This window comes from Toxotes jaculatrix, chromosome 3 (assembly GCF_017976425.1).
Source record: "Toxotes jaculatrix isolate fToxJac2 chromosome 3, fToxJac2.pri, whole genome shotgun sequence".
Lineage (NCBI taxonomy): Eukaryota > Metazoa > Chordata > Actinopteri > Toxotidae > Toxotes > Toxotes jaculatrix.
Genome location: NC_054396.1, coordinates 24277492 through 24291783, shown reverse-complemented (window position 1 = coordinate 24291783; position 14292 = coordinate 24277492). Strand labels below are relative to the sequence as shown.

Here is a 14292-nt window from a genome sequence, read left to right as displayed (position 1 = left end):
AGCACTAAAGCGACTAATGACATGCAAACTCTGCTGGATAGAAACATCTACATTTTCCACAGCAGGGTACAGACTGTGGTTAGTCACTCACAGGGAAACTTTGAAACCAGATGGAGCCTATCCCACACAAAACATCATGAAAAGAACAGGGGGAGGAGGAGGAGGAGGGTGAGAATGATGGGGATTTGAGACACATGCTGATGTACTTGGCAGTTTTCCATGCTTGGATTTATTGGGGGGTTTTATTAACATCACCAAATGCACCTCCACGTTCACTCGTCTCAAGTAGTAGAAGCTACTGTAAAGTACTTCTCTGCAGGGTTAACTCATTTCTGGTTTGGAGTTCACTAATAAGAGTATAGTAGTTCTTATTATTAGGTAGAATTGCCAGTGATCAAGGAGGCAGGAGAGGGGCAGGGACCCAGTTGAAAGACTTAACATTAACTCTATAAAAAGTGTCATGGACAGTTGAGTCTGTATGTTCATTCCTGAGGCATTTCTAATATTAGACTAGCCTCGGGCTACTTCCGCTGAATGCTCGCCTACTCACACATGCTCCCACTATACAAGATTGATGTACTGTGTCTTTGGCTTCAGGGCAAGTTATGAGCTCAGGATGTCTTTTTACCCACAACAGCACTGACAGGTGGTGACAGGCCATTTTGAAACGATTTGTGTTCACGCCAAAACTGCAACAGCGGAACTCTGCGCACCTTTCAACAAGCTTTTAATATTACATCCTGTCAACAGGGGGCACACAGGTGAAGGGAACGCCACAAAACAAGCTCTGTTGTGCAGACGTCTCCATTTTTCACTGTTTATGAGCCTGTGGCACGCTGCCTCTGATATATATGCTGAGTTTGGACAGTTGTGGGCACACGTGAAATAAATAATGCTCACGTTTTCTAGCAAGTCACAACTCAACACAGTAAAGATATGTCTGATTTACCTTATAGAACACAATAATATTTGATAAGATTGTGGCACGCATGGTTAATTGTGTAATGCTTGTTAAACATTATATTGACTAATTGCGTTAGCGCTATTGTAGCCATCCTCTGCCCCTTGCCAACAGTATCTCCTGCAGTCATTTGTTGGTTTATCAACGTTCAACCAAAAAATTGCTTTTAGATAATAGATTCCGATTTTTTCGAATCGCTTCACAGCAAGTTTAAACAGAAAGAATCTTAACTGACCAATAGTAACAAAAGTTGCAGGAACTGTAATTTCCCAAGAACTTACGTTGTGAAACTTTCCCTAAAGTAAAGCCCCGGATAGGTAAAGCAAATTTCTATCAAGAGTTTCGATGGCCTCCTTAAATGGATGAAAAAAAACTGGACTTCGTTGTCGGGCCATCAGTCACAAAATCTTTGGGATGCTTAATTTAGATTCTGGTTCTTCTGGTGGAAACACAGGTAAAGGGAACTGAGTTCCTCAAGAGGTTGCTGTTCCCCAGGGAAAGTTCTTGTGGTGGAAACACATCGTTTAAGTAAAATAACGTTGGGCCTGTTTTTTGGTATGAGAATAATATAAAGGCTATTCAGCATCAGTCATTTTACACAGTTAAAAAGATAACATTGATGGCCTTCCACTTTGAAATAAACATACATATTATTCATTACAGCGTACACCCAGATTCAGCCGCACTCCCTGGTTCAGCAACACAAGCAGCAGCAACAGCAGCAGCAGTTTGTGGTCCATCAGGGTCAAGGTTCCCAGAAGACTCCGGGCCAGCTGCTGCAAACAGCCTCCATTCAGCCTTCACAGCACCCTGTCCCCGTGCTGCCCAAACCTGCTCCACACCACCCCTCTACACCCAGCCAACAGGCCACCATCTTCCACTCCACCATCAGCCCCCATGCCCTCCACTCCTCCCTCAGCCATGCCAAAACTCAGCCCGTCCAGCTTACGGCTATCAACCTTCAAATACAGCCAACGGTGAGTACAGTTACACACACAAAGTTTGTTTAGTCAGATCACGTTGTTGCTAGTATTAGTGTTAATGTTAAAAATTGTGGAAAGACTTAAAAGATTAGACTTAAGTAAGTAATTGCAGGGATTTCCCCAGTATTCTCGAGTATGATGATTAGATTTTTAAAAACCAATATTCACAACCACATCTGAGATGATTTCTCTCTCTCTCACAGTAACATGCCGTACATTGTCCATTGTAGGTGTTTCCATGATTGTGTAATGGATGTGATTCATTTATTTGTCCTCCATTTGTTTCTAACGGGGCATGGCTTTGTGTCCTACTTAACATCCTGACTTTTTTGTGTTGTTCACACCCTTGAACTTGGTATTTTGAAAGTGGTAACCATCAAAACAAAAACTGATGTTCCAGTAACACCCACAGTATCAATTTCAATTCCAAGACATACATTTTAAAGAGGAGTCTTCTGAGTTTGGGATTCCTGGTGTAATATTTTCCCACTGCTGAAGTATTTTCCAGTCCCCACGGCTTAAAGTATTTGAGTCACTAACTTTAAAAGTACCAACAGCCCCTGATGTGTCTCTTCTTGACTCTCAGATGCACATTCTCATGTTTTTCCCTCTAAATTTTCTTCCTAATGCACATCTTAGGCCTCTCGACTGGTTCAGGACAGTAAAGATAAACCAACCTCACTTGTGGTGAGGGAAACATGTCCGACCCCCTCCTCACAGCAGCAGCAGCAGCAGAAGCAGCAGCAGCAGCAGCAACAACAGCAACAACAGCAACAACAACAACAACAGCAACAACAGCAGCAGCAGCAGCAGCAGCCTGCACCTTTGCCATCACAACCCACCAAGTCTGTAGAACAGCCCAAGGTCGACCCAGCTACACCAGCTGTTCAGCCACAAGGTAATGATTCAGCATGATTTTCTAAGCTGCTAAATTACTCTTTGTGGAGCACTTAAATGTTTAGGTTCATAAACTCTTTAACCAATCAGCCGCTGGGACAGGAAGACTGGCAGCAGTTTAAACACTGTGTTCATTGCAATTTTTCACCTTGACACATAACATATCCTATCTCTGCTCTGCTGTCCTTGATTTGGTCAACTCTTGCAATCTTCAGTGGAGGAAAAGAAAGTCAGTGCTGATGCTTACTTGTATTTCAGCACGTTTCGTCTGCAGCTCATGGTTTAGTGTCACTGCTCCTTCCTCTCATATTGCTCTGTTGTTGTTTGTGATTTCCCAGTGAGCAGTGAACATTGTGGTTATATTTTGTCGACACCCATATACCAGAAGTGAACTTTAACCTTTCTGACAAAGTGTTAATAAAACTGCATCGCTATTCTGTTGGATTGTGCAGGTTTACAGACTAAGTGAACGATTGCACTTCACTGCCTTTGACAATTATACTCTAAGTTTGGACATTTACCAAAAAAACAACCTGCTGTGGGAATGGGGCTGATGACTTATCAGTAACAGAACAGCTTTTGTCCATTAGTGTCTGAGGCCTGCTTTTGTAATAGCCTGGTATGACAGTTGCTGGGAAGAATTAATGTTTCTAAACTTTGGAAAAACTGTTTTGATATCCTGGCCTAAAGCATATTTAAGTGATGAAACGTGGGTGGACCCTAAAGTGCTATATGTATAATCCAGTTAAGAAGCTTTTAGCTGCATCATCAGTAAAATTGTATTTTTTATTTATTTATTTGCTGTGTTTTCTGCTTATTGTGCACATTTTGTCAGCCAGGTGATTTGAATAAAAGGGATAAAGGTAGTTCTGGTGAGTGATTTGACTCACATGGTCAGTAGGTTTCAGATATTGTAAGAGGATGATCATGCAGCAGCTACTGTCGTCTTGCAGAGCACAAATGATTTTGGGTGTATATTATAAATGTTGACATGAATCAGTTTCTATAGTAATGTTTTTCGTTAATGACTGGAAATAGTGCTAATGGTGTGGTTTTTTTTTGTAAAATGAAACATTTTGAAAACCACAAATTGCTGTTTGTGGGCAGCAAGTTTGGGTGTGATGTGGAGGTGCGATGCTCAGCGCCAGAGCAGGAAACTATTTTGGTGATCCACTGTCTGCTGGGTCTGATGACTGCTAAGATGCAACGATCCCAACATTTCAGATTTTCTACTATAGAAAAATGTACCATTTAAAGAAAAAGCCTTCAGACAAAAGCTGATTTTGTTCACTTGCGCTTTACATTAATAGCACGCCAACAAACACAAAATGCAGAAAATATAGACTGGACATCACCAACACGTTTATAATTTCAGGAAGTGTGCTGACACACATTTTCATGTACAAGGCTGGCTGCATTTAACCTTACCTCTAGTGTTACCTCAGCTACCCTTAAGAAACACGATTGAAATGAATGAGGGGTCTGTGTTTTTCATGCTGGGCTAAAGTCAATCAGAGCACAGCATTAGTGGCGTTTTCATCTGCAGTTTTTAAATTTGATGTAGGCATGCAGCTCTAGGTATTTTGATGTAAGTAACCTGTTGGCTATAAATCTAGGTGTTTGCTCCTGGAAGGGCAGTTGTCAGAATTGCCCCACTGAGGGCTTTGAAAGCAGAGCTGCAGAATGTATGAAAATGTTTTTGTTTCAGTTTCAGATCTCTAACAGCTGCAAGGAACAAAGCGAGCGATCTGTTGTTTTGCATTTGTTTGTTTGATATTTACACCTCCACAGTGCTACTGTTATTTTCGGCTTTTGTTAATGCTGAATTTAATGAGGGCCTTTCTAAACCCTGACCAGACCTTACTGCTATAAACAATTCACACTGACATCCTCTCTCGGCGCCTTAAGTTATATAATTAAGGAAAGAAATAGAAAATGAATATTGCGTGAACTTCTCAAATTAGTAACACCTGCTCTGCAGTACAAAAATGACAGACTGTCTGTAACGTGGAGGAATCAGAGCCACTGATGAACGGTGACTGGATAATGTTAAACTCCTACAGAGATACTCTCAGGTGGCAGTTTATTTGAAACACTAACGTTCAGTTTTTATTGGAAATGCTTTATGGTTGTTTTGGAGGCTGCAGTTTGTGCTGTTGTATTGCACTACACAGAGAGGTGTTTTTGTTATTCAGCCTACCCTCACTGATAGAAACGGGGTGGACAAAATAATAAATAAATTACATGGCAAAGAGAGCAGCATAAACATAGACACAACAGTAAACAAACAAACAAACACGTGGTATAATAGAAACATCTGTCCTTATCACACAACAGCATCACAAACCGCGGCCTCCAAAATGCTGAGTAACACGTCTCTGAAACTGTCTGAATACAAACTGAACATTGAACCTGTCATGAAGGCAGGATTTATCACCGGGCTGCTGCATTAGGTTTAGCTGCGTGTACCTAATGAAATGTGAATGAACCATCAGGTTATGTTCTGCAGTACATGAAATATAGTTAAAACCAGGATAACCAGGTCAACAGTCACTCGTTTGCACCAAAGTGTCCGGTGACAGACCAGTCGGTGTGCGTCTGTTCGACGCTTTAATGAACTGGTTGCAGTCGCTGGGCACAAAAAGACGATAAACCAGTGTCGGTCTTCAGAGTGTCGGTCTCTCGGGTGAAACGCGTTGACGTGCAGCAGCAGCAGCCTGAGGTGGATCAGAGCTGCCGACGCTAGCGGCTGTGGGAGGAAACAGGGAGGCGGACCCTGGCTCAGAGCTACATGTACGGGTCTGAAGCGGCGCTGCAGCTTAAACCCGATCAGTCGCGAACAGAAGCAGCAGCAGCGGCGGCGGCGGCAGCAGCAGCTGGTCGGTGTGTGTCTGTCCGATCATTACGGCAACAAACACAAACCAAACCGCACATGTTTTGTGTCTGAACGGAGCGGAAGTTGGCGCGGTAAGGAAAACTCTTCTCATTCAGCACCGAGGGCTTTTATAACATGACAAAGCATGGCGCCTGTTTACTTTCGCTTTGTGGATGTTATCCACAGGACGTTGTTGTGACATTAGGAGTGATACGTGATGAATTTACTGCCTGTTGTGGACCGACAGCGTGCCAGTAGGTCACTCCACACGTACTGTTGTTTGTTGTGAGGCCGTCAGCGGCAGGTGGATATGACTGATCCAGAATCAGCCTGCAGATGACTTTAATGCGACAATCGTGTGTTTGGTTTGCATAATGTAACGTTAAAAGCATACGGAGCTTAGTATGTGATTGTCCCGTGCTATAATCTGTGATCACGTGAAGACAAACAGAATAACAACAGAATAAGTAAAGCGTTAGTTATTCCTGTTGTTCCTCATAAGTTTATAGACATCTTAACAGTTTGATCGTGATAATCGACTCATTTTCAAATAATAAAGAAAAATGCAGATTACAGATTCATGAATCCCAGGGTGATATCTTTAAATGTTGTTTTCACTTTACTGTCACATATGACGAGGAAAAGCAGCACATATTCACATTCGAAACGCTGTAACCACATCATGTTTTTAAAAAAAAAAAAAAAAGACTCATAATTAATCTAAGGCTGCTGATTATTTTCTTGATTAATCCATTGATTGCTGACCAACAGTCTAAAACCTAAAAATATTCCTTGTACTATCACAAAAGAAAAAGGAAATGACAGAATGTTAAGATTTGAGGTGTGAAATGATTATTTGTCTAATTTTCTCAAATGTCATTCAAACTGACCGCAGCAGTGGCCGTTTTTCACAGAGTGCCTGCTCTTGTATGTTAAGTGGATTGTGTTGTATTCATTTCTCGGTCAGGAGGGGGCTCAACCAAGAAGCAGAGTGCTGCACCTGGGACTCCACCTCCAGCCATGACCTCAGGAAATGAGAGCGAGGCGCCCAGCGTGACGGGCAGCGCGCCGCAGAACGGGGAGAACAAACCGCCCCAGGCCATTGTCAAGCCCCAGGTCCTCACACATGTCATCGAAGGCTTTGTCATCCAGGAGGGAGCCGAGCCGTTCCCGGTCTGTGTAAGTGCCCGAGCTCAGCTTTACCAGCAGAGAAACATGATAAACAACCCAGAGCCACCACACTCTCCAGCGTGCATGCCTGCTGGGAGCTGTCAGCAGGCAAACACAAACCCTCTGTTACTGCTAGTAGTGACAGCTCACAGCTTGTGTTTGATTCAGTCATTAATTATAGTCATGTAGCTCTCTGTAGCTGTGAAGGAGTACAGATCGATGAAGGTGTGTGTATAATGACCCACAAAGACATACTGCAGTGTCTCAGTTATCTTAAGGCTTCAAAATTCTTCTTTAATCCACATCATCTCCCTTAAATATGATGTTATTATAGCTTATATTGTTTATACAGTGTATCTGTAGGTCTGTCATTGACATTTATATCATTGTATGTTTCTTAACCACTGAAAAAACAAGTGTTCAACCAAACAACGTTTTGTTAAGATGCAGCACTATGACACGTTTGTTGTGATTTCTAGATCTGGGGCTCACTGCCTCCTAGTGGACATTTTGTGTAAATGCTCTATATATTTCCATGCGTGCATACAAGGCTGAACAAACACAAAAAATGGAATTCATATTCACAATGAAAGAGTATAGTATTTACATTGCAAAGACACTGATATGATGCTTTCAGCTAAGGCTGTTAAGTGAAGACTGTTTTTATAATTTATTGTTGGTGTGTATTTTCAGGAAAAACAGAAAGTCTCGATATTTAAAAGGCTGCAGCTGAAGAATTTTTGGCATCTTTGTTTGATTAAATCCCTTTAAAAATGACTTAACTGTTGTTGATCGATTGATGGTTTATGATCAGCTTATGGAACTACTTTGAATCCATTTATTTAAATCACAAGTTTAGTATTATTAATTATCAATTATTTGCTAAATCAAATAATCAACTAATTGTTTCAGCTCTGAAATATATACCCATGTAAAGTAGTCTTAACACTTCAGTTTGCTGCTGTCATATTATTGCTTCCATTGCTCCTTATTTCTGGAGCGTGTACCGTTTCATATTGGTGCAGTTGTAAATATTTTCTGCCTGACCCCAGGTGGAGCGTCTGCCCATTCTTATCGACAGCCCGAAGAAGCTGGATCATCAGCTCTCCTCAGACCCTGACAAAACCCCGGTCAGCAACGCAGCAAACACCGACTCCGAGCCGGAGGACATGAACCAGCCTGGTGAGACAAAAAGAATTTGACAAGTACAATAGGTTGTGTTTGTTGTCGTCGTGGCGTTGGTTTGGTTTCTGATGCTGCTAAAGAAACTGGGGATGCTCCGATTTCGCAGGCCTGCAACAGTTTTATTTATTACCCCCCGTGTTTGTACATAAAGTAGGCAAAACACCTCTCAGTATAATAACTTTACATTTACAACCTCAATAATTAACAAACAGTTAAATTTTATGCCTCTCTGACAGGGCCAATCAAAACGGAACCAAGATGTTGTAGTGGTTTGCATTAGATTGAAGAGGTGTACATAATGAAGTGGCCAATGAGTGTATACAGGGTAAATGTTTGAGAACATTAGCTCACTGCAAAGTCATTGTTAACATTTTGTTTTCACCTTAAAGTGCCACCCACTGCCTTCACTTCATAGTGAAACACATGCAGGAAGTGGCAAACTATCATCAGCAGCTTTAAACACGTCAGCATACCGCTGTGAATAAATAAAGGGGAACAGAAAACTGTATTCAGTGCAGATTGTGACAGTTGGCCAATACCCAGTCTGCTAAATAAGGTCTGTATCAATGCATTCCCCAAAAGAAGCGTCTCAGAAGAGGTTTTGTCAAGTGGAATTCAGTTATCGGCTCAAAGTTTGATGAGTGTTTCTCAGTTTGATTGTATTTGACTACTTAGCTTAACGTACCTGCGTGACACAGAAGGCAGTTCAGTGTATGACGATGTGAGTGACACCCACGCACTGGGGCCTCAACCATCTCCTGTCTCCGGAGCAGAAGTAGAAATGTTGCCTTAATATTGTGTAATAAGCATCCACATGATGTACAGCAGAATTTCACTTTTAGTTTGTGTCTCATGGTTGTGCCGTTTCCCCGTCCACAGAAAAAGAAGAAGAACCGAAGCTGACATGTGAATACTGCGGCTGGGTCGACTTTGCCTACACCTTCAAGGGCTCTAAAAGATTCTGCTCCATGGTTTGTGCAAAGAGGTGAGTCACCTTTTGGTTTTATGTTTGTTTTCATTTAAACCGTCGGCTGTTCCTCTTGCAAATAAAAGCCCTAATAATGGACCTTTGTGAACAGGTACAATGTGGGCTGTACCAAGCGGATAGGCCTTTTCCGTCCAGAGAGGAGTAAACCAACGAATCGCTGGCGTAGAAGATCTCAGGGTCGTTCCAGTATAGAGGCTAAGAAGCAGGTACAGAAACACACACGCACACACACGCACGTTCTCCTTCACTGCTGTAAAACTTCCTCATGAACATTTCACCTCCCATCACAAACTGCTTCCACTGCACATTTTATACCCTGCACTTTTCACGCCTCATGCTTTTTAATGAACTTAAGCATCATCTGTGTCAGTGCCTGATTATCGCCCTCTGTCTTTAAAGGGCCATTACGTGCTCTATGATCCTTGTCAACCTTTATTGGTGAGCAGCAAAAATGGGAAACTATTAGTTGAGATTTTCTTCCTTCTGCGCACGTTATGGAGACATCAAAGGCAACTGGATTGGCTGTGTTTTACCACTCATCCACTGAACTTTGACATGGTACTTCTTGGTACTTCCTGCAGCTCCTCCCCTCCTCTTAAAATACTGAAACCCTCATTGACACAACAAAGATATATTTTTTACTATGTCAAGCCCCAGGTTGTAAGATGTGATATATTACAATATTTAATACTGAAAAATATTTTTTTTTGGCTCAGGAACAATGTTTTCAGTGTCTAAAGCCAAAATGTTTAGAGTTATGTAATGTCTCGAGGACTGGGTCTGAAACCTCCAGTGGGGGGTGCTTTTGTCTAATGTTTGGACCAATAAGTGAGTTTTAAAATGCAGAGGGTTCAGCACCTGATAAAGTAATCACTGAGGCTTTGGTATGGATCCAGCACACCTATCAACTGCCTGCAGGTATATTACAGTCATCTTGAAGCTGTTGTACAGTATAAATCTTACTCATTACCCCTTTAATCTTTGCTGTGACTAACACAATGTCCCAGCAGTGTTTTACTGATGAGCCATTAATTCCTCAGATGTAGTGTCTTGACGTCATACCTGAATGTTTCCCTTTTCAGAAGCTGTCCCCCTCACCACAGCAGACTCAGGGCGGTTCTGTTTCCTCACCACATCCCTCACAGCCCAGTCAGGAGGAGTCCAGCCCGTGTTCGGACATGTCCAGCTACGAGGAGCCGCCGTCTCCCCTGTCAGCAGCCAGCTCAGGACCCCTGGCTCCTGCCCCGGCCCCAGCTCAGGTCCACAGACAGCCGAGCAGGGCCTCGGACCAAGAGGGCTGTGCCGGGAGAGATGCACCTTCGCTCTGTCAGCGCTTCTTACCCAACGACCCTGCAAAGTGGAACGTGGAGGAAGTTTATGAGTTCATCCGTTCACTGCCAGGTCAGTGGAGTAAACAGAAACACCCATAAAGCTTTACATACAGTTTTACTGGTCTGTTTTTGCCTATGAATTGTTTTAACTGCAGCAGGTACGTCTTCCCCCTCTGTTCATGCAGGTTGTCAGGAGATAGCAGACGAGTTTCGGTCTCAGGAGATAGATGGACAGGCCTTGCTCCTGTTAAAGGAGGACCACCTCATGAGCACCATGAACATTAAGCTGGGGCCTGCGCTCAAGATCTTTGCACGCATCAACATGCTTAAAGACTCATAGCAGGAAAGTGTTTGCGTGCATGGATCTGAGTGCATCTGTGTTTGTATGTTTTGTGTGAGTGTATGTGTGAGAGAGAGAGGGAGAGGGGAGCAGCGAGTGAAACCTTAGCACAGGGCAAAGGATGCGTCATTGTAGCACTGACAGCACAGAGTACTGACTGCACTATGACCTCGCCTTCACGCCACTACTGGACTGGTTCCTTTGATACAGGATCTCACTCTGGCTGGACTCGACCCCACAAACTGCTCATGCTCACCTGCGCCAGCTCAGCAACCATGTGACTATTGAAACTTTGGCTACTGGAACTGATGGTGGATTCACCAGTGGCGGCATGAGCACTTGAATTGTACTGGCCTGCAGTGTGAGATGGAAGCTGTTAACATGCACTCACAGGAGTTAAGCAGTTGTTTGCTAGTTAGAAACAATGTTCAGGAGCCACAGTGAGAGCGGTGCCAAAATTCCAAAATGTGGAATCTCTCATTAAATGACAGAGAATATAATTGATCGATGTGGTAGAACAGCTAGTTTTCACGTATGCGAGCTGTATCTGTTTATCTGATCTGGAAAAGAAACACGTTGCAGACGCAGGTGCAAATGAATACAGAACGCGTTGCAGCCGCACTGCTATCAGTTCCACCAGACTTGGTTTTGAGGTGGTCTGGCTCACGCTGTGATCAGATTTCAATCAAATGCCAAACAGAGAGAGAGATGGGGTACAACGTGCAACAAAGGTCGTTCCGGTTTATGGTCAGCACCTTAAGCCCAGAGGCCACCAGGGTTCCCCTGGTCTGGGCGCAAAAACGCAAGGTGAACGATCACATAACTAAGTATTTTCTGGCTCTCTCAAGCCTGTCACAAAGCTACGACTCCTTCCTCTGCAAAGGGAAAGTAAGTAGAGCTCATATAACAGCATTGCTTTCACATGCTGTGCTCTGTACCTGTTTTGGATCTGATCATAATAAAAGCGGAATTAACATAACAAGGGCATTCATTAATACCAGGTGTGGATGCAGGGGGCAGCAAGAGGCCTTTATCAAATGTCATTAACATCGAAACACAGATTCCATGATAACAGCAGGTGTAAATGGGGCAGTTCAATTCAGTGGAGTTAAAAAAAAAAAAAAGGCTGAAAGAACGAGCAGTGCCAGAGTGCACTCCCTGTTCAGCTGTGTCTGGACTGGGTCATGCTGCAACACAGTCATTGCTGAATTGAGGCATTGAGACGCACATGAGTGAAGTCTGAATTTATTATTATTATATTATTAGACATGTTATTTGTACAGTTTTGTTAGCGTGTGAATGAGGGAGAAATGGCTGTGTGTGTGTGTGTGGCTGGGAACAGAAGATTGCATTCATTAATTTGCTCATTTTTATTCAGTAGATGCTCCTTTGCCTTTTCTCACAATAAGACTCTCGCCGCTCTCGAATACAATGCCAGAATGCAGAGAAACCGTTTAAGCAGCTTCTTTTGTGACATTGATTTTCCTTTCATGAGGACCTTGCCAGTTTTCCCCGTAGATTTAAACTGCTTACAAATGATTTTTTTTTTTTTTGCTGCTTTTTCAAAATGATTTACTAAAATATGACATCGATTTCTTGTCTCTGTTTCATAGGACACTAAGTTTTCCAAGGAACAATTTGAGCCCTGCTTTTGGCACTTATTTTCTTTTCTTTTTTTTAAATTTGCTTTATATGAGGCACCTAAAGTGAGAGTGGCATTGGTGCAGTAATTCAAACAAGTTTATATGTACATAGCAGCTCAAGTGAGGAAAGAGACTGTAATGAAGTGTGAAACTTTGTCTTTTTTTTTCTTTGTAAGTTATCCTTGTTATTTTAAAACAGAAATTTAATGGTGTTCAATATTTAGAAATATGCAAATATATAAATATCATGGCCTGGGAGTTGTTTTTTTAATGTTTTTTTTTTCTAATGAAATTATGATCATATCTATTTGTGTTTTGTGGCTGTGATGGAAGGTGAACTTTTTTAGATAATGCTTTGTTAAATGCTTGTATTTATCAAAAACAGTTTGTTACACAACATTTTGCAATTATAAATAATTTGCAGTACAGTTCTGTCTTGGGGCATTTTTGAGTGCGACTATGGGGATAAAAATGGTTATTTTGAATTGTTTTTGGGACAGTATTACAGTTCATTATGTTCATGTACAGTTTATCAAAACTAAGAAGTCAAAAACACCTGTTTCCTCTGCTCAAATGATGAATTATTGAGTTGGTGGTGGTGTTATTCTGAAGCAGTGATAAACTCCAAAGCCCTGAAGTAGAATACTTCTTTACTTTTCACCTTCTGTATTTGTTATATTTTAGTGCCTTCCTGAAAACATTAGAAGCTCCACATTTGCAGGTAACCAACAGTCCAAACCCCAAAGATTGTAAGTGTACAGTGATATAAACGTGGAAAAAAAGAAAATCATGTTGTAAATTGGCAGATTTGAGAAACAAGAGCCATCAAATAATTGACATTTTAGCTTGATCAACGATAGAAACAATCATCAAAGTCATTAATTTTTTGTTGGTGGTATAATCTATTCAGGTATACGAGTTGTTTCAGCGCTAAAAATATCCAAAAGTAATGAACTTCGATCCCTCACAGGCAGATTAAAGTGTCACAACATCAAAACAAAGAACAAAAACTAAGATTATTAAATTATTATTAAAGATATTAAAGATACAATAACATTTTAAGACAGACTCTGAAACAGGAGAATATGAAAAATAGGACCAAAAGCAGAAAGCAGAAAATTTTCAAACAAAACTTTTTTTTAAATAATAAATGGATGTTTACAATTTTTATGTTTACAATGTTCACAAGTGTGACCAAAAATACAAATCTGACAATTTTGTCCTCAGTGTCTTCAAAGCTGTTTTGTTTTTAAGAGATTTTCTGGAGAATTACAGAAAAAGTGGCACAGTGCATAGAATAAGTGAAGTAACCCAATGAAACTACTTGAATGTTCATTATAAGCTTTTATTGCAGAGGCACTATTCACCATACAAAATAATATCTGCAAAAACACATAATCAGTACTTTCTACATGGCTTTGGTGTGATTTACTGCTCTCTCGCCGTGTTCACTGACTTTCACCCTCTGCTGGTTCTGGTTGGTTAGTTTGTAGATACGGGACATTTCCAGCTGTTCACTGTAATTGTCGTGGGCTGTTTGTCTAATACAATGGACCGTTTATACAAACACACCGGCCTCTTTTTCCCAGGTGTTTCCACTGAGCCACAATGGAAGGAACACACTGGGGAACAGGTACAGTGAGTTTTCTTTCAAACGCGTAGACACGGGGGTTACTGAGGAGAGGAACAGAACCAAACAGAGCTGACACGCCCACTGTTTTGATTCAAGAACGGACCGAACCATAAGAGGCTTCCTCATTTTCACTGTTTTGTGTGTAAATGCACAAAAGTCAGACGTTTAGCATGTTTACACCCACATACGATGGGACAAAACTGGGTTAGATACGGGGGTTAGATCATGTGTAGAAACGTAAACAAAGTGTGTCATTCTCAGACCCCTCCCGCCCTCGACCAGAATG

General features: G+C 41.8%; 1 protein-coding gene across 2 annotated transcripts in view; it reads left to right on the top strand.

The window, feature by feature from the left end:
• The window catches only part of phc2b (polyhomeotic homolog 2b (Drosophila)), a 32822-nt gene extending 20023 nt beyond the window's left edge, over positions 1-12799 (top strand). For both annotated transcript variants that reach the window (XM_041034140.1, XM_041034139.1), the window contains exons 8-15: positions 1625-1938; positions 2584-2842; positions 6684-6895; positions 7939-8068; positions 8951-9056; positions 9151-9265; positions 10142-10460; positions 10576-12799. In XM_041034140.1, coding sequence (XP_040890074.1) covers positions 1625-1938; positions 2584-2842; positions 6684-6895; positions 7939-8068; positions 8951-9056; positions 9151-9265; positions 10142-10460; positions 10576-10730 — 1610 coding nt within the window. In that variant the 3' untranslated portion in view covers positions 10731-12799. The remainder of the gene's footprint in view (positions 1-1624; positions 1939-2583; positions 2843-6683; positions 6896-7938; positions 8069-8950; positions 9057-9150; positions 9266-10141; positions 10461-10575) is intronic.
• The last annotated feature ends 1493 nt before the right edge of the window (positions 12800-14292 follow it).